Raw genomic sequence first — 20305 nt, forward strand, 5'->3', positions numbered from 1 at the left:
TGCCAAGTTTGTAGCGTCATACCCAAGAAGACTCAAGGCTGTAATCGCTGCCAAAGGTATGAAGCCAGTTGAATGTACTGCCAAATTCTCTAAAGCGACGTTGGGGAAGGCTTATGGTAGAGAAATTAACATTTAATTCTCTGGCAATAGCTCTGGTGGACATTCCTGCAGTCAGCCTGGCAATTGCACGCTCCCTCAAAACTTGAAACATCTGTGGTATTGTGTTGTGTGACAAAACTTCACATTTTAAGAGCGGCCTTTTATTGTCCCCAGCACAAGGTGCACCTGTGTAATGATCATGCTGTTTAATCAGCTTATTGATATGCCACAGCTGTCAAGTGTCTCAAGACGTCTTGAGACGTCTCAATTGATTCAGAGGGGTTGGGTTAAATGCGGAAGACACATTTCAGTTGAAGGCATTCAGTTATACAACTGACTAAGTATCCCCCTTTCCCTTTCCCTTTCCAATTGCATGCCACAAGACATCTCAACACAAAGGTGATGGCGGCGTATGTAAATCTAAAGAATGAGTCATCAACAACACTAACAGCAAGGGTTTCTGGCGCCTAAAGGCAGTAGAGTCTGCTGATGTCCCTGTAGCAAACCCGACTCAAATCTCTGCTTTGTCCAAAAGATAGCGGCGCTCGGACCTCGTGTTCCCAATGTAGCGAACACAATCATTTCAGTCTTTGCTGAGGAGGTCTATTCTTGGCAACACAGCCTGGTTTTGCAGGGCTGGAAGAGAGTACAAATATTGCCATTTGATTGGATTTTAGAGGTTTGGCTGGCCCCTCCCCCTTCCTGTGAGTCAACCAGCACTAATATGGAAAGGTTGACAGAGTAGCCTGGCTCTGGGCCTGCTCTCTGCTGCAGGAGAGTATAGATTGCTGCGGCTGCCTAGACACAGTGGCGAGGCTACTGGAGTAGGTGTCCATGTTATAACATGGTAGTGTAACAGCAGCAGAGCTAGTCTCTCAGACAGCTACCATGCCCCACCAACCGTCTATCAACACAGCACCTGGCTCACAGAGACAGAGATAGGCATGTGTGTTTACTGTGTGTTTAATGGGAGAAATATACATAGGGTTTCTCTTTATCCTCTCTAAAGGGCAGCCATCTGTGAGCAGAGAGGAAGCCAGACGGAAAGTACAGTAGGGGGTGATATAGTAGTACCTTATTGAGCCACTCCACCTTCTCCACATCTGGGAAGTTGACCTGTAAGGAATTAGAATATAAATCATTCACATATCGAACAGATTTAGGAATTCAGCAGTCATCTAGTCATTTGCATATGCACTATAAAGTGTAATCTGATCTGACTAGCTTTTCCCAGTGTGTTTGTCTGATGTGTGTTGTAAATTGTGCTACAGCGAAAAAGGAACTGTCAACATCCAAAGGGCAGGAAGTGGGGGTGAGAAAGAAGTACACCACCATCTCAATGGCTTATTTTGTCACTAAACAAAACTATCTTATAGTGTAAACAATTCAAACACCATTCTTCACCCATAGCAGACTACCCTCTGGCAAAGGTTATGTTGTGACCAGTATTTGGGATAACTAGTTTCTTCCCCTTATCTGTTATTTGGAAATAGAGGCATTCTCTAAGACTCACTCGCTCCTTAGTCCCAAGAGAAGATATATCGAGAATGGCCTAATATAGAAGCAGCTGAGGAGGCTGCAGAATCATACATAGGGAGAGAGAGTGAGAGAGAAAAAGAGACAGCGCATCAAAAGACCACACCTCAATCAATGCATCTTAAATGGCCTTTAAAATCTATACCTAGGCATCAATATGGTCTGCAAGCTTCAGAACATTACTTTACTGGGACCTTTCGGGAAGAAAGATGAATTTACCACTCAGCTCAGCTGCATGGGGGATGATGGCCTAGACTACTGTAGCTTGGATACAGTATACCAGCCCCACAAATATTAGGAGCAGTTTGAGACAGAGATTTTGTCATGTAGATGTAGTAACTGTATAATAATATTGTTCTACTCATGTTCCAAATTATTTTATTTCCTATTAGCGCAGTTTTCATTAATATATTTTATATAATTTACATCCGTCTTTCGGATGGGACGTTAAACGGGTGTCTTGACTCTCTGTGATCACTAAAGATCCCGAGGACGTCGTTTTGTGGCATCTGATAGGGAGCTTTAAATCCAGAAACACTTGGTGAACCAAGTAAACGTATTGAAGTGAGTGACAGACCGTTATCACACATTTTTCTTACCCAAGCAGGGAGATCCTTTTTACTTTTGAAAAATTTCATGGATGTATATTGTTGCTCGTTGTCATAGTGGTGAATGGCGGACCGCAGACGAGCTTCTTTTGCCTCGCGCGAGTGCCTCCATCCTGTGTAGACCATAAGCCCGAAAACCAAAAAACTGGCGCTAACCCGGTAGTATCCTGCAAGGTACACGGGCAGCAAGGCACCTAGGCACTTGCCAAATGTCCAAAGAACCGATACAGCGTCAAACCCCGGTGGCTTCATTTCTCCGCTATTCGGTGCATTATTATCGGAATGGACCGACCCAGATGCTTTCTTAGTGGATTCTCCCTGTCCCGAGTCCGGATTTTGCATCGTGGTGTTTTTTATATCCAGGTTCTCACAGAAAAAGTAGTCTAGCTAGTACAAGTTCTTCAATACTTCCTTCCCAACAGAGACTATCTATTGTACAACTCTGTATGTACAACTGTTCTAGAAACTAGCCAATGCCGTTAGCAGAACCGAAACACGCCCAGCCCATGAAGAGAAAAGCCGCAGTCGAATTATGTGTACTCATTCTTGAATGCGCGTGTCTGCCTGCCATTTTTGCAACCTGGTCTCAAAGCATGTCGTATTATTCTGTACGTAAATGGCTCACACTCCATTTACAATGTTATATTTCATTTCGTATGGTATGTATTAATGTGTGGATGTCTATCAGTCATTTCGAATGATATGTTACGAATTTAATTAATATGATTTTGTAATGAAACAGCAGGGGGCAGGTCTCAAACCCTCGACCCCCTAGCCCGAGGTCCGGCGCGCTAACGACTGTGCCGCAAAAGCATGCTCGTGCGGCAGAGTCGATTTCCGTGCTTAAAAACACAGGGTCGTTACACTACTCCCTCCTTTCAAAGAGCGCGTCCTCGCGCTAGCTTACGACTCTACGTTTTACAGGAACGCGCTCACCGGCCAAGCACACGTCGTTTTTTTTTTTCGTTTAAAAAAAACACATTTTTTATTTTATTTATTTTTTTAATGTATTTTATTCATAATACAAAAATCAACTTACATTGCTACATCAAACATGCCTAGCAAACCAAACACAGGTATTAACAATGCTCAAACATACAAAAAATATAAAAATAAAATACAAAAATAAACAATTTAAGTGCAATTATATTCACTCTGAAAATATCTTATTATAATGATTCATGAAGGTGTTATTCTTGTTGTTATTCACTGGGGTTAGTGTTTTAATAAGATAATTAAATTCAATCAGAAAAATTGGTAATTTTGGTATAGAATTTTGGAATTTTTGTTTGTGTATAAAGTATTTGGCAACAAGAATAAAAAAAATAACAATAATTTCAGTGGTTTTGTTATCATTGCAATAGTAACATATTATCTCTTTTATGTTAAAATTATAGGCAGTGTTCATAATGGTAAATAAGTACTTTGCAAGGTTTTCCCAAAATTCTGACACAAATTTACATTCAAAGAACAAGTGAGACAGATTCTCACCTTTTTCACAGAAAACGCAGATATCATCAATAGCCACAAATTTGGAAATCATAGAGTTACATGGATATATCTTATGTAACATTTTGAAGTGCACTTCCTTAACTTTGTTTGGTATACAGTATTTGTAAGGCCTTAACCATGCATTTTTCCAGACAATGTCAAGAATAAGCATGTTTCAGAAAAACTTTCCTCTCGGTGAAAGTTGGTTTTGTGAATGAAGAATTTGTCTTATATATTTATTACAACAAGATTTCTCAAGTAAGCCCACGCCTTCCAATGTTACGAATCCCGCTTCCTGAGTCTGTTTCTGCCTGTGTTCTGTCCTGGAGTGTTTTTTCCGGTGTCCTGGAACGCACCCTGTCTGGTTGCCGGGCGACGTAGCTAGTTGGAAGATCTCTTGAGTACCCGCACCTGTATCCCATCAGCTATCTGCACACCTGGTCCTGATCATCACCCCTCCACTTCATAAGCGCTGACCTGACATCCATTCCCTGCCGGATCGTTAGCCATGAACAGTATGTTGTGCCAGCGTATCAGCCTCCAGTTTGATAGAGTTGTGTAGCGACCCGCACAGACAGCTGTGTGTTATGTGTTAGGCTAGTAGGTGGTTGTGTTCGCGGGGTCCGACATGTCAATCAACCTGCTATCTGCCAATCACGGGAATGCCTGGAATGTTCTGATGCCGGGCATCCTGGCGGTTGGCGGAGTGGCGTGGAGGGGGGTTGGGCAGGGGGATGGAGCATTGGAAGTTAAGACCAGGTTTTGCCTTTGTTCTCTCTCTTACGTCTGGACTTCACAGGAGAAGGTCACGATTGGCTTGTGGGTTATCTTTCATTTATTTGGCGTGGGCTACGGCCAAACAGTAGCCTGTGTAAAGTTGGTTTAATAAACCATCCATTCGTAAACTCAATCCTCTGTCTGGACAGTTGTTCTTTTATGATCTAGTCAGGTCATTACATTGGTGTCAGAAGTAAAAACGGTAATAAAAGTTAGCCAGCTGGCTAGCTGACTTCTGTGGCTAGCTACCGTAGGTGAGAACGGGGGTGAAAATGCTTCGAGGGAATCCGAAAGTGAAGGTGGCGGTAGGGGACGATTATGGCCAAGGAGGTGCGTGTGCATGGACGTCGGAGGTTCTGGCTGAGGAGATCGCTAGGGTGTCGGAGCCCAGAGGCCGCTTGAGGGAGGACGTTAGAGTGATGGCGGCTGAAGCGGGCATGAGTGCTTCGTCGACTGTGTTTCGCGCGGATTCTGGTGGGCGGGCCGAAGTGGTGACGTCGACGCGGCGGGACGAGGAATCTGGGGCTCAGGATGTAAACAAACATGGCGGCGCCCAGTCCCCGGCTGCGTCCGTATCTGTTAAGACCCCGAAGTATTCCGGTAAGGCGGATTGGGAAGCTTTTCATGCTCAGTTTGAACTGTTAGCTCATTTTAGGGGGTGGTCGGATGAAGAAAGGGCACTGCAGTTGGCTTTATGCCTCACGGATGAAGCTCTGGCCTGTTTGATATTGATTAGCCCTGAGGACAGACATGATTATGGTGCTTTAGTGGGAGCACTGAGGAGGCGCTATGGACAGTGTGTACAGCCCGGGCTACTGCGCTCCGAACTGAGTAATAGACGCAGGCAGCCTGGAGAGCCTCTACGGGTGTTAGCTAATGACATTGAGAGCCTCTCTCGGCGGGCATATGCTCACATGCCCCCCTCCGTGCAGAGCGAGCTAGCACGGGACCAGTTCATACAGGCGCTCTCTCCTACGGAGCTGCGCATACAGACCCAGCTGGCTCATCCTGAGTCATTGCAGATAGCCTTGGAGAGGGAGCTGGTGTGGGCTGGGGCTTTGGTGGGGGTGCAGGGAGACACACCCTCTGTGCGAGTTGGGGGGCAGAGCAGCCCGGAGCCGGAAAAGCCTGCATGGGTGGCTGAAATGACAGAACTCATTCGTGCTGTGTCGCTACAGGCGGCACGAAACACACACCCTGGTCCCAGGGTCTGCTGGGGTTGTGGCCAGCCAGGCCATCTGCGCCGAAATTGCCCCATGTCCCCCAGAGCTCAGGGAAACGGCTCGGGGTCCGCATAGACCGGGTAGTGCGGACCCCTGGCTTTCTATCCCAACCACCATCATCTTCAGGAGGAGCCCACCGGCACAGACGGGGGAGCAAGGCTCCACTTCCCCCAGAAGCAGACGAGAGCAAGCGGATGGAGCCTGTTGTTGTGGTGGGCCGGACCTGTGTTGGGGACTTTTGTCATGTCCCTGTCACTGTGGAGGGGGTGCCCTGCTCCGCCCTGGTGGACACTGGGTCCACAGTAACCCTGGTGAGGCCGGATATTGTGCCAGGTTAGACTCAGTGTGAGCCTACAACTGTGCAGCTCCGCACAGTCACAGGTGAGCTGGCACCCATGAAAGGGAAGGGAATAATGACTCTGACAGTAGGGGGCAGGACTGTGCGTCATCCTGTGTGGGTGGCGGCTGTGCAGGACCCTTGTATCCTGGGGTTGGACTTTCTTAGGAGCACAGGCTGCCAGTTAGACCTAAATAGGGGCACACTGAGCTTCCAGGGAGGGCCGGAAGTCACCATGGCCCCCCCTAATGTCACATTCACTAAACCCAAAAAAAACTTTACCCCCATAGTTAAAGCAGCAGAGACTCATGGCTGCCCCCCCCTCCCCCACAGCTGTGTGTGACTTTTCCCTAGCCCCCCTGTCACCTACTGCGGTGTGTTACATTCCCCCAGCTACCACCATGACACAGCCCTCTGTGAGCCCAGGCTGCGCCCCCCCAGCCCAGCTATCCCAGATGGGAGAGGAGAGGACACTGTCTGCAGTGAGGGAGATATGGGGGAGGAACTGTGTTGGTCTTGACCCCGAGCAGCAGGAACGGTTGTTGCTGTTTGAATTCAGAGACAGCTTTGCGCTGAGTGAGGAAGAGGTGGGTCAGACTCATCTGGTGCAGCATGAGATCAACACAGGTGATGCTCGACCCATCAAGATGCGTCCCCGCCGTATCCCGCTGGCACGCCAGGAGGCGGCAGACAAGGCTGTGTTGGAGATGCAGCGGGCAGACTTCATTGAGCCCTTAGACAGCCCCTGGGCGGCGCCAGTCGTCATGGTTCCGAAGAAGGGGGGCAAGCTGAGGTTCTGTGCGGACTACAGGCGGCTGAATGAGGTAACCAGGAAGGACTCATACCCCATACCACGTATCGATGAGTCGCTGGACCTGGTTAGGGGGTCCTCCTGGTTCTCCTCACTAGACCTCCGCAGTGGCTACTGGCAGGTGCCCCTCTCCCCAGAGGCCAGAGCCAAAACTGCATTCTCCACTAACAGAGGACACTGGCAGTTCAAGGTCCTGTGCTTTGGCCTGTGCAACGCTCCAGCTACTTTTGAGCGTTTGATGGACAGGGTGCTGGATGGCATCCCCCGACAGCAGTGTCTGGTATACCTCGATGACATCCTGGCCCATGGCAGCTCCTTCCAGTCAGCACTGGGGGCGCTACGGCGTGTGCTGGAGAGGGTGGCTGCCGCAGGTCTGAAGCTCCACCCCGAGAAGTGCCACTTCATGAGGAGAGAGGTGTCCTTCTTGGGCCACCGAGTGGGGAAGGAGGGGATCAGCACCATGGAGGACAAGGTAAGGGCTGTCAGAGACTGGCCCACCCCCACCGACCAGCGTCAGCTGAAGAGCTTCCTGGGCCTGGCCTCGTACTACAGGAGGTTTGTACGGGGCTTCTCAAGCGTTGCTGCTCCACTGAACCGCCTGCTGCCGAAGGACAAGGCTTTCACTTGGACAGTGGAGTGTGAGGAGGCGTTCAACACCCTCAAACGTGCACTGATCGAGGCCCCCGTGCTCGCCCCCCTTGACCTCACCTTGCCCTTTATCCTGGACACAGACGCGAGCAATGTGGGCATGGGTGGGGTGCTGGCCCAGGTGGGGCCAGAGGGGGAGAGAGTGGTGGCGTACTTCAGCAAAACATTTGACAAACATGAGCGCCACTACTGTGTCACCCGGTGGGAGCTCTTGGTTGTTGTGGCTTCCGTCAAACACTTCAAGTACTACCTGGGTGGCCTGCCCTTTACTGTAAGGACTGACCACTCTGCTCTCCAGTGGCTCATGTCTTTCAGAGAGCCAGAGGGGCAGGTGGCACGCTGGTTGGAGGAGCTTCAGCCGTATGACTTCACGGTGGTGCACAGGGCAGGGGCACGCCACTCCAACGCCGACGCCATGTCCCGTCGGCCCTGTACTGCAGACGGCTGCCGCCATTGTGAACGGAGAGAGGGACGGGAGAGAGAGCTGTGTGCAGAGGGGGTCTGTGCCACAGTGTGTCGGGCGAGCGGGCCTGTCTGCTGTGAGCTGCAGACTGTCGACGTGGCTGAATGGCGGCAGCAGCAGGGACGGGACACAGACCTACAGCCAGTGCTACAGTGGGTAGAGGCGCAGGTGAGGCCACCATGGGAAGAGGTGACAGCGCTCTCACTCGCGACCAAAGGGTTGTGGTCAAAGTTTGAGAGACTGCGGCTGGCTGATGGCGTGCTACAGCGGGCATGGAAGGAGTCAGCTACGGGAGAGGAGAGGTGGCAGGTGGTGGTCCCAAAAGCATTGCGGGAGGCTGTGCTCCAGAGTACTCATGGCGGGGTGGGGACTGGACACTTTGGGGTCACAAAAACACTGCGCCGTCTCCGTCGGGGCTTCTACTGGGGGCAGCACAAGAGGGATGTGGAGGACTTTTGTCGCCGCTGTGACAACTGCACAGCGAGAAAGGGCCCCCCAGGCCGCTCTCACGCTCAGCTCCAACAGTTCCCAGTGGGGGCTCCCATGAGAGGGTGGGAGTGGATGTAGTTGGGCCGTTCCCCACAACAGACAGTGGAAACCGCTGGGTGCTCACGGCCATGGACTATTTCACAAAATGGCCCGAGGCCTATGCTCTGCCTGACCAGGAGGCAGAGACCATCGTCGACGCCCTGACAGCGGGGATGTTCAGCAGGTTTGGAGCTGCAGAGTCCATCCACAGCGACCAGGGCAGAAACTTTGAGTCCCGTGTGTTCGCCACCATGTGTGAGAGGCTGGGTATGCACAAGACCCGCACTACTCCTCTCCATCCTCAAAGTGATGGCCTTGTGGAGCGCTTCAATAAAACGCTTGGACAGCAGCTGGCCATCGTCTCTTCCAAACACCAGCGTGACTGGGACAAGCACCTGCCTATGGTCCTCATGGCATGCCGCTCCGCTGTCCAAGACTCCACCTCCTGCACGCCTGCCCTCCTCATGCTGGGGAGAGAGATCCGCACCCCTGCGGAGATGGCGTTTGGTCGGCCCCTGGATAGCCCTCATGTTCCCCCGGGGCCGGAGTATGCCCGGAGACTCCAGGACCGCCTGGAGACAGCCCACACCTTCGCCAGAGAGCAGCTGGTGAATGCAGGTGTGAGGCAGAAGAGGAACTATGACGTGCACACCCGGGGAAGGCACTTTGTGGCTGGGGAGCTGGTCTGGGTCTACAGCCCGCTAAGGAAAAAAGGCAGATGCCCCAAGTTGGACAGTCACTGGGTGGGACCCTGCATTGTCCTGGAGAGGGTAGGGGAGGTTGTTTACCGGGTGCAGCTTCCTCCCAGGGGGAGAAAGGTGGCACTGCACCGGGACAGGTTAGCCCCATACAGAAGGGCCTCTTCTCCCCAAACCCCAGGAACCCCCACAATTCCCCTCTCTGGCAATGCCATTCTCCAGGCGCCGCAGACAAGGCTCCAGACAGCCCGCTCCCCCTGTCTCCCCCCCTGTGTCACCGCGTGGTTCCCCAGAGCCACGGACTGTATTACCCGTTCCCGCTTCCTTGTCCCCCATATCCCTGCCTTCATCCCCTGGTTCCCAGAGGGGCACTCTGCGACCATCACGGCCACGCAGGCAAAGGAGACCTCCGGGTCGCTTCAGAGACTTTGTTTGTTCCCTAGGGGACGAGGGACTTTGTGGTGGGGGGGCTGTGTAGCGACCCGCACAGACAGCTGTGTGTTATGTGTTAGGCTAGTAGGTGGTTGTGTTCGCGGGGTCCGACATGTCAATCAACCTGCTATCTGCCAATCACGGGAATGCCTGGAATGTTCTGATGCCGGGCATCCTGGCGGTTGGCGGAGTGGCGTGGAGGGGGGTTGGGCAGGGGGATGGAGCATTGGAAGTTAAGACCAGGTTTTGCCTTTGTTCTCTCTCTTACGTCTGGGCTTCACAGGAGAAGGTCACGATTGGCTTGTGGGTTATCTTTCATTTATTTGGCGTGGGCTACGGCTAAACAGTAGCCTGTGTAAAGTTGGTTTAATAAACCGTCCATTCGTAAACTCAATCCTCTGTCTGAACAGTTGTTCTTTTATGATCTAGTCAGGTCATTACAGTTGTTTTGTACGTCTTGCTTGCCTTGAACTTACCTCCGTTTGTTCTGTCTACAGTCATTCATCCGGAACACTCATCCCATCCCTGCCTGGTCGTCGGTGGCTTCTATTACTCCCTTGGATCTGCCTATTCACTCCCATCAACTCACCTCCGCTGCCCGCTCCGCCACCTGGATCTTTCTACCGCTACGTTTAAACTTGTAAATAAATACTCACCTTCGTCCTACTCTCCCTGTCCTAGTCTGCTTCTGGGTTCAGCTTTAGAAAAAGCGTGACGTCCAATCTGAGTTCTGGATAAACTTTGTGATCATTCCCAAAATTAAGATGACTTTTCATAAGTGTAGTTAGACCACTGGGAACGGCTTTGATCACAGAAATAAACTCTCTGAAAGCTATTGGAAATTGTTCATATGTGAGAATAGTTCCCTTGTTGTCGAAAATATCCAGAACAAAGTCAATATTCCTCATGCCAGCTGGGGTAGAACAATGACTTATTCCTTACAGTAATGTCTGAATTATTCCACAAAAGAGCTTTATGAGGGGAACAATTGTGCAGGAAACATATTTTCCAGGCCATTAAAGCTTGTTGGTGAAACCTAGCCAATTTAGCAGGTCATCTTTCAGGAATATAATTACATTTCAGTAAAAATCGAAGACCTCACAATTTATTAAACACATTATTTGGAATGAAATACCATATTGAGTCAGTATCGAGCAAACATTTTTTCAGCCAGTTTATCTTGAAAGTGTTATTTATGTCAACAAAATCCAACACGTCTAGACCGCCTTCAGCTCTTTTGTTAGGACAGATTTTTTTAGTTTGTGAGACTTATTTTTCCAGATGAAGTCAACAAAGGTCTTATTGATATCTTTACAAGAAGCTGGATTTACACATAACGATAATGAGGGGTACACAAAACGAGACAGTCCCTCTGCCTTGGACAGAAGTACTCTCCCAAGTATAGAAAGATCTCTTTGTAGCCAATTATTAAATATATTTTTAGTTCTCTTAATTTTAGGAGAGAAATTCAAATGTCTAAGTGTTTTTTTGACAGATGTATTCCTAAATATTTAACACAGTCCTTCACAGGAATATTTTCAATTTCTTTATCAGAGTCAAATAAACATAAGATTTCACATTTAGAAACATTCCACATTAATCCTGATGCAATAGAAAATGCAGTTATAGCATTAAGGGCATGTGCGACCTGGTCTTGGTCTCTTAAGAAAAGAGTAGTATCATCAGCCAGTTGGGAAATTTTGATTTCTTTGTTAAAAATGGTTAAGCCATACAAATTTGCATCATTGAGAATATCTAGAGATAGAAGTTCCACAACCAAAATGAATAAAAATGGCGAAATTGGGCATCCCTGTCGTACACTTCTGTTGATACTAAATATTTTGGAAGTATTAAGGTTTAGTAGCACAGAACTATTTATATCTTTGTAAAATGCAAATTACTTTAATAAAATGTTCACCAAATCCCAAAAGTTTAAGAGACCCAAAGAGAAATTCATGTTCAATTGTGTCAAAGGCTTTACAGAAGTCCAGAAATAGGACAACCGCATCTGAGTCAATTGCATCTGAATAATCTATAAGGTCCAAGACTAAACGAATGTTAGAGCTTATGTGACGGCCCTTCATAAATCCTGTTTGAGTCTCATTTATAATGGTATCTATTCCTTTCTTTAATCTTTTGGCATAAACCAGAGCAATCAATTTGTAATCAACATTTAATAAAGTAATTGGTCTCCAATTGTCAATGAGAGAAGGGTCTTTATCAGGCTTCGGAATCAATGAAATAAGGCCCTGTTTCATAGTGGAGACCATTTCCCCATTTTTAATGCAATCTTGAAACATATTGAAAATAGGGTCTTCTAGTAACTCCCAAAACTGTCTACAGAATTCAACTGACAGGCCATCAGGGCCAGGAAGCACACGCACTGTCGTGGATGCAAGGTCCGATCACTTCTGACACCAATGTAATGAAACAGCAGGGAGCAGGTCTTGACCCCCTAGCCCAAGGTCCGGCGCGCTATCGACTGTGCCGCAAAAGCATGCTCGTGCGGCAGAGTCGATTTCTGCGCTTATAAACACAGGGTCGTTACAAATTGCTTAACAATTCGTGCAATATGTTACGAATTCTCTAAATGTGTTGTTGCTAACGTTAGCTAGGTGGCTAGCGCTAATGTTAGCTAGGCTAAGGTTAGGAGATAGGTTAAAGAGTTACGGTTAGGTTTAGTGCAGGGGGATCAAACTCATTCCATGGAGGGCCTAGTAGTGCCTGCTGTTTTTTTGGTTTCTGCTTTCAATAAATACCTACGTGTGGGGAGTTCTTTACTAATTAGTGACCTTAATTCCACAATCAAGTACAAGAGGCAAAACCCACAGACACTGGCCCTCTGTGGAATGAGTTTGACATGTGGGTTAATGTGGAGATAGTAGTTGGCAAACAATTCGTTCTTGGGGACATTCAATAATGTTTCTCTGACATGCACTGTCAACTGTGGGACCTTATATAGTCAGGTGCATGCCTTTCCAAATCATGTCCAATCAATAGAATCTACCACAGGTTGTAAAACATCTCAAGGATGATCAATGGAAACAGGATGCACCGGAGCTCAATTTCAAGTCTCAGCAAAAGGTCAGCATACTTATGTACTTATTTGGTTTTATTTGTAATAAATTTGCAAACATTTCTAAAAACCTGTTTATGCTTTGTCATTATGGGATATTGTGTGTAGATTGAGGAAAACATTTTATTTTATACATTTTAGAATAGGGTTGTGACGTAACAAAATATGGAAAAAGTAAAAGGGTCTGAATAGATTCCGAATGCACTGTATACCTATATGTTTTTACTCAGACACCAGCGACCGAGTCAAAACCTCTTTGGGTTGTGAACCACCAGTTTAGAGTCGCTGATCTAAAGAGTTGTGCAACTAATTAAGTGAACTGTCGCAGTGTGCTGAGAAAAGCATTATTAGGAATTGTTTTAATCTGTACAAATGGCTATTTAAAAAAAATCCGCCCCCAGTCATGTTTTGGTTTGGGAGACTGACAAGTACATCTGCGGGGGGGAAATTAACTCAAGGATCCCCCCAAAAACATAGGCCTAGGCCTATTTATTATATTTCTGAGATGCACCCTCCTTTGAAATGGCAAAATGACCCACATCCAATTGGCAATACAGGACAGAAAATAAGTTCACACACCAAAGTCCATGCGCTTGTTTATTTTATTTCCAATCTCCGCTAAAGCCTGTGAGAGCAATATAGGCTGTCAATGACAAAGTATCCGGTACTGATGCAGAATCAAGAGCTCTTAAATTGTTTACAACAGCCACGTGAATTTTCAAACCTGAAGATGGATTGTCAACACCAGTCTATCTTGTGTTTGGTTTACAAAGGGTGTTACCAAAGATGGTTAAGTATGGTGTTGTTCCTAACCAAGATAGTTAATGCCATAAGTGTAGTGGTGCATTTTCTTTGTTTACAAAATACTTTTCCCCCAAGTGATATATACACTGTGTACAAAACATTAAGAATGCCTGCTCTTTCCACGACAGACTGCCCAGGTGAAAGCTATGATCCCTTATTGATGTCACTTATTAAATCAGTGTAGATGAAGGGGAGGAGAGGATTTTTAATCCTTGATACATTGATTGTGTATGTGTGCCATTCAGAGGGTGAATGGGAAAGAAATTATTTAAGTGCCTTTCAGTAGGTGCCAGGCACATCGGTTTGTGTCAAGAACTGCAACACTGGGTCTACCACCAAAAGCCAACTTGACACAACTGTGGGAAGCATTGGAGTCAACATGGGCCAACATCCCTGTGGAACGCTTGACACAATGTAGTCCATGCCACGATGAATTGAGGCTGTTCTGAGAGCAAAACAGGGGGGGTGTATATATTTTATTTTACAGTATGTTACTATTTTAAGTATCTACCCGAGGCCATCGGTTCACACATTCATCTGACTGCATAAAATGTTGACAAGTACATTAGGAAATTATCCATAACATGTTAATTAAAGGTCTTTCTTTTCCAAGCTTACCTTCATGATTGACTTACGTTTGTTTGTGTGTAGGCTCTCAGCTGAGTTTAGGCTTGAGCATTAGATCTAGGGTAAAGATACCAATGCATCAAGCACTGAAAAATGTATCTGATGGTGTGTCAATCAGTCAATAAACTTATCCTCACACAATAACATTACTCTGGATAACTTGATTCATTAGCAATAAAACAACAGATCCATTTTCTTGTGGTTGTTATTCTCATTAAAGGTGTGCAATGCAAAATTTCAACATTACACATTAAAAATCCATAAACAAAAATAACAGAAGCTAACTGAAATGTCACAATCCCCTGGTAATCAAGACATCAGTCAAATGTGTGAAAGAACTATGAATATCGCCAGACTGACATATTTTCATATTTTTGCTGCCTGTGTTAGAAGAAGTCCCTTTGGCACACAAACTTTAACAAGGTCGGAGGTCACCTCAGAGGGCCACCTGACTTTGTAACGCTGCCACAGAGCAGGGTGTGTGTGGCGGAGTCATCCTATCAAAGTTAGCCTTTTCTTTGCCTATGGCGTGTGGGCATGAGGGGTTCCCCCACAACTTTGCCCCTCGAGTCAGTCAGCTACTGTGGGTCAATTAAAACTTGAGAGATGCATTTTGCATACCATCCCCATCTCTAGTTCCATGGGAGAGTTCTACAGAGTTTGCCAGAGAGTGCATCAGTGAGGTATGGTGGTGATCCTCATGCTCTGGCTGGCAATAGGGTAGGACACCATTGGGGTGGTGGCGTGGCTTATAGTGATGCAAGGTAGAGGCTGCGCCATGGATACAGCCACCGGTGCCACAGAAACAGTCACAGGTGCCATGGAAACGGGAGGCACCATGCCCTGGGCGATGGTCTGAGCCAGGGCGGCTGAGAGCGGGGTGATCTCGGGGTTGAGGTGGGGCGGGGGAGCACTGGATGGGGCGGTGTTGGATGGGGGTACTGTAGGGGCACCAGTGGGGGCCACTAGGTCCTGCTGGGTGAGGGTGACGGTACGAGGCTGCAGCCCGGCGCTGCTCAGGGTGGTATGGGTCTGGGCGATGCTGTGGTTGTAGGAGCTGACTGCACCCACAGGGGGAGCCAAGGTCTGCTCAGAGGGGGCTGGGGTGGAGGACAGGGTCATCACCGACACCTTGGTCTGGCTCCGGAACTGGGCATTCTGCTCCAGCAGCACCTCGTTAGTGGCCATGAGGTTTGACACCTGAAAAAGAGATTAAGGTGTTTGAGGAGTGATCTTAAAAAGGTTAATAGATTAATTGTATTGTTATTTGTGGTTGTTGATTATGTGTGGAGGGTTGTTGATCATCTCCTGTCTCCTACACTGACCTGTTTCTTCAGTTCCTCCACTCTCCTCCTCAGCAGGGCGTTTTCCTCCTCCAGAAATCTGTACTCTAGGGGCCGAGGCGGGAGGGCCGCCTGCATCCCTAGCTCATAGTGACCCCCTCCGTTCCCGTCCAGCCGGAGCCCTTCCAGCCTGCGTCTCTTCAGCTGCAGCATTGTGTGGTCCAAAGGGGACTCCAAGGGCCCTGTCTCATACAGACCACTCTCAAACAGGGAGTCGTACACCGAGCAAGGTCCCCTGTCAAAACGACGCTGTCCTGAGGCCATGGAGAGGCAACCCCCCATCCCACCTACCCCTACTCCCCCCACCCCTGAGATACCTGGATCTCTGCAGCCTCCCAGGCTGGGACAGCCCATCCCCATCATGTTACCCCCACCTCCACCCCCAACCAGTCCAGCCATGCCCCCACAAGCACCCACCCCAACCCCTCCTACCCCCCCGCCTGTGTTCACCATCCCACTGGCCCCCGGGCCCATCACGACCCCGGCACCCACCCTGGCTTGCTCATACTCACAGTCCTTTTTGACGTGGCGGAACTTGCACTTGTTGCCCCGCTGGCACTCTCCCTTTAGGAAGTCCCTGCAGATGGGGACCTCCCCTCGGCTGTGTGGGAGGTCCATGGGGGACAGGCCCAGTCCTGCAGCTACTTTTCCCCTCAGCCTGAGGGGCAGCTCCCCTGACTTCTTATAGTAGTCCTCATCCTCCTTGGAGCCGTGGACGAAGCGGCAGTTGGAGCGGACACACTCCTTGTTCTGGTAGTCGTGGCAGAATACAAACTCATTCTTCTGCACCCCGAGGTCCGGCACCTCATTGAAGTCTGGGTGTTTGAAGCGGCAGCGTTTGCCCCTCTTACACACGTTCCTCAGAAAGTCCCTGCAGACCCCATCCGGGGCCGGTCCTGACCCCGGGCCCCCAGCTCCACCTCCCCCACAGTTGTTCCCATTTCCCAGGGCCCCTACTCCACCCATGCCCCCAGAACCAGAGCCACTGCCTCCACCTCCCGCTGATCCCCCTCGACCCTCTCCTGTGCCCCCTCCTAAACCAGACCCCGGCACCCCTTCCTCGCCCACACTAGTACCCACCCCACCGCTGCTGCAACCGCCTGAGAGGTAGGCGCTGTCCCGGTCAGGCATGGCGCTCAGCCCAGCACAAGGGGAACACAGCACTCATGTGTGTGGGCGAGTGACTTATTCCGACAGCCTTTTCTGTTCCCTGATAATGAGTGTAAGTCCAACGCTCTAAAGACCAATGCAATCCTCTACCCAGGCATCTGAAATATACATGTCAAGTTGGTTGTGTTATCAAGTTAAATACATTCTTACTGACAGTTATCAAGCTAGTTAGCTAAATCAATGCATACATAGGCAATGGCATCAGCCAGAACAAATGCTTGTTCTGAAATCATTGATTGGTCAAATACAGAAGTGAGTAGAAAGTTTAATTATACAGACCAAAGGCCGGGACAGGTCCATTAAACATGTCTTGTCTATAGCTAGCAGTTTCTGGCTGTTTGGGAGGTAGTAGCCTAGCTAGCCGTTAGCTAAACAACATGTTAGCTATTTAGCGACATAACGTTAGCTAGCCGAAGGAGAGCTAGTTATGGCTATTCAGCTAACGTTAGCTAGCTAGATAGCCACAATAATATAACAACCCACCGTGGTTATCTAGTTACAAGCTGCAAAGTCACATCATGGTACAATTGTGCAAGCAAACTACAGGGATTCCACTAGTATGTTGAAGGTGTCTGATTATAGAGCTAGCTAACGTTAGTTTGCTAACAAGCTAGCTAGCTAACGTTACCTATGATTAGCCATCAAGAACTTACCAAAATGCTGCCTCGAGGAGAAGTATTTTACGCAAAAGAAACTGTGTATTATCTACTTTCCATGTCAGCTGGGGGGATTTCTATGTTACGAATGTGAGACGGCTAACGTATAATTTGTGACTTAATTCCTCTGGGTTTTCTCAACACATTCTCTTTGCTGACTATTGTCCTTGCTGTGTTGTTGAACACTCGGGGTCGATCATCCAAAGACTCAAAGCACAACCCCCAGAGAAGGGGGATTAGAACAATTTCTACCTCTATTGATCCAAAATGTTCTCACAAACCGTCTGGCAGATTTTCGTGCCATTTACTGGATGTATTGGAGGACAACAAAACAACAAATAGAACAATGAGATTATGGTTGTAAAAATCTTTGACAAAACCAACACTAGAGGTACTGCGTCTGCGCTGATGATGACAACAGAGCGCCCCCTGGTGGGGGATTCAGACACGACGGGGTTTGCAGGATGACAGGCCAGGTGACCCTGTACCTGCCTGGATAAATTGTGGGCGGGGATATTTACAGTGCAGCTGCAAAACATGAACAAGATGCTGGCGGTGGTTCTTTTTAGCCTACAAGACCTAATTGATAGCTGCACTAACCTTTTTAGTAGGTACCAGCTGAACTTCGGTGTGTATGTAGTTTGTCACAAATAATCTTCTAAATATTCCGAGGAGGGAGGCGACTTTGAACACGACCGTGGCTGCTGCTTATTTACTAGACCTGGCATGCTATTAGCTTACTAGCTACTAATACAAACATTAGCAAGCCATGTAGCTAGTGCTAGTGTAACGGATGTGAAATGGCTAGCTAGTTAGCGGGTGCGCGCTAGTAGCATTTCAATCAGTTACGTCACTTGCTCTGAGACTTAAGTAGTGTTGCCCCTTGCTTTGCAAGGGCCGTGGCTTTTGTGGAGCGATGGGTAACGCTGCTTCGTGGGTGACTGTTGTCGATGTGTGCAGAGGGTCCCTGGTTCGCGCCCGTGTCGGGGCGAGGGGACGGTTTAAAGTTATACTGTTACATTGATGCTGTTGACCCGGATCACTGGTTGCTGCGGAAAAAGGAGGAGGTTGAAAGGGGGGTGAGTGTAACGGATGTGAAATGGCTAGCTAGTTAGCGGGTGCGCGCTAGTAGCATTTCAATCAGTTACGTCACTTGCTCTGAGACTTAAGTAGTGTTGCCCCTTGCTTTGCAAGGGCCGTGGCTTTTGTGGAGCGATGGGTAACGCTGCTTCGTGGGCGACCGTTGTCGATGTGTGCAGAGGGTCCCTGGTTCGCGCCCGTGTCGGGGCGAGGGGACGGTTTAAAGTTATACTGTTACACTAGCAGAGAATCCACATTTTGATGATTAGCCAAGTTTGACACCAACATTTGTGTGTATACAATTTATACCCATATACAGCGTTGTGTGTGTGTGTGTGTGTGTGTGTGTGTGTGTGTGTGTGTGTGTGTGTGTGTGTGTGTGTGTGTTTTGCCTGAAGACATCATATGCCTATGTACACTGCTGGTATGCTTGTACGTTTTTAACTTTGCTTTTGTGTGGTTATGAGTGGGACACCAATCCTACTAGAGTTACAGTGAAGAATAACTAACTGTGTGTGTTACATTGAAAAATATTGTTTTTCTTAGACTTCATGTCCTCGCTGTAGCAAGTACAGTATAGGCAATGTGACATCTTTCCTCTGGGATGCTGCTGCTGGGCTTGTTGTGTTGTGTTCCTGTGACTCTGAGGCTACTACTAGAGACTACTATGAGGTGCTGGGTCTTCCACAGTCTGCCACTGACAGGCAGGTCAAGAAGGCCTTCCATAAACTGGCCATGACATACCATCTAGACAGCAACAAAAGTCCCAATGCAGAGAAGATTTTCAGGGAGATAGCTGAAGGTAAGGTCCTAGGCTCACAACTTTATTTTTGTCTCTTTGATCAGTAAGAGCTGAATATATATTGTACTGTATGTAATAAAATAAGTCTTTGTATGTGCTAATATATCTTGATAATTTTAAGATAAAGCTGACATTCTTTGCAAAGAGTGTGTTGCAACCAATACCTGCAGACAGTGGCAGGTTGTTTTGTCTCATACTGCACTGCACTCGGACCACTAAAACACCACATTAACCTTTCAGAATAGGCTACCTTTTTAAGCTCAGGTAATGTAGCAATGTGTTCTGGGTAATTGTGTGAGTGAATGGACTGAGAGACTTCAGAGCTGCCAGTGCTATGGTAACAGAGTGCTCCTCTCTCCACTTCAAGCATACGAGGTGCTCTCAAACGAGGAGAAGCGGTATGGCCAGATGGGTCATGAGGCCTTCCAGACTGAGGGGGAGGATGTAAAGGGGACTGGGCCGGGCATGGAGGGGGCCAGGACCCCTTCTACTTTAACCTGGAGGAGCTGTTCCAGGGCCTGAATATGGACGAGGACCTCTTTCTGGAGGATGCGGGGGACTCCTGGAGCTTCCAGTTGGGGGGAGAGGATGAGGATGACCTCCATGAGTATCAGGCCTTCCTGGGTAGCAGCTTCTTTGACCTCTCGGGGGATTCCTTCAGCCAGATGGGGCTGGGGGACCATGAGGGAAAGTAGTTCTGCTAGATGAAAACGCATACAGACAGCAGTGCTGAGGAAGTGTGTGAGGGGGCATGATCTATCTATGTTTTCATAGGCTCATATAATGTTTGCAGTCAGATGGGTCGAATGTGCAATAAAGTCACAGTGCCCTTACATTGATTATGTCTGGTGTTGATTCTGTCACATAACAGCACATAGCGCCTGTATTCCATAGTATAAAGTGGCCATTGGAAACGTGATATACTATTGAATGAGCTGTGCTACTTTTATGGTCCAAAATAAGTTCCAGTTTACCAGTCTGTAGGGTTGACTGAGGGGAACTCTATGGTCAGTTCTCCTATCTTTCCTGTACGGGTGTGGCCGTGGTCCAGACATATGAGTTACTCAGTAACACATCGTTACTCCCCTCTGTTTTT

At 48.2% G+C, this 20305-nt stretch overlaps 3 protein-coding genes across 4 annotated transcripts in view; 1 reads left to right on the forward strand and 2 right to left on the reverse strand.

Annotated features, from left to right (window-relative positions):
* Positions 1-2821, reverse strand: part of LOC129815440 (uncharacterized) — an 84395-nt gene extending 81574 nt beyond the window's left edge. For both annotated transcript variants that reach the window (XM_055869277.1, XM_055869276.1), the window contains exons 1-2: positions 2235-2821; positions 1174-1215 (exon numbers count right to left, since the gene is read on the reverse strand). In XM_055869277.1, coding sequence (XP_055725252.1) covers positions 1174-1215; positions 2235-2585 — 393 coding nt within the window. In that variant the 5' untranslated portion in view covers positions 2586-2821. The remainder of the gene's footprint in view (positions 1-1173; positions 1216-2234) is intronic.
* A 10490-nt stretch (positions 2822-13311) lies between these two features.
* On the reverse strand, positions 13312-17751 carry LOC129815441 (zinc finger CCCH domain-containing protein 10-like). Its single transcript, XM_055869278.1, has 3 exons — positions 17325-17751; positions 15484-16769; positions 13312-15358 (listed from the first exon to the last, which is right to left on the reverse strand). Exons 2-3 carry the CDS (start codon positions 16630-16632, stop codon positions 14834-14836), a joined length of 1674 nt encoding a protein of 557 aa, XP_055725253.1. The 5' UTR covers positions 16633-16769; positions 17325-17751; the 3' UTR covers positions 13312-14833.
* LOC129816029 (dnaJ protein homolog 1-like) lies at positions 16631-20144 on the forward strand. Its single transcript, XM_055870219.1, has 3 exons — positions 16631-16723; positions 18954-19209; positions 19577-20144. The coding sequence occupies exons 1-3, from the start codon at positions 16631-16633 to the stop codon at positions 19729-19731; spliced, it is 504 nt and encodes a 167-aa protein (XP_055726194.1). The 3' UTR covers positions 19732-20144.
* The last annotated feature ends 161 nt before the right edge of the window (positions 20145-20305 follow it).

This window comes from Salvelinus fontinalis, chromosome 18 (genome assembly GCF_029448725.1).
Source record: "Salvelinus fontinalis isolate EN_2023a chromosome 18, ASM2944872v1, whole genome shotgun sequence".
NCBI classification, from domain to species: Eukaryota; Metazoa; Chordata; class Actinopteri; order Salmoniformes; family Salmonidae; genus Salvelinus; species Salvelinus fontinalis.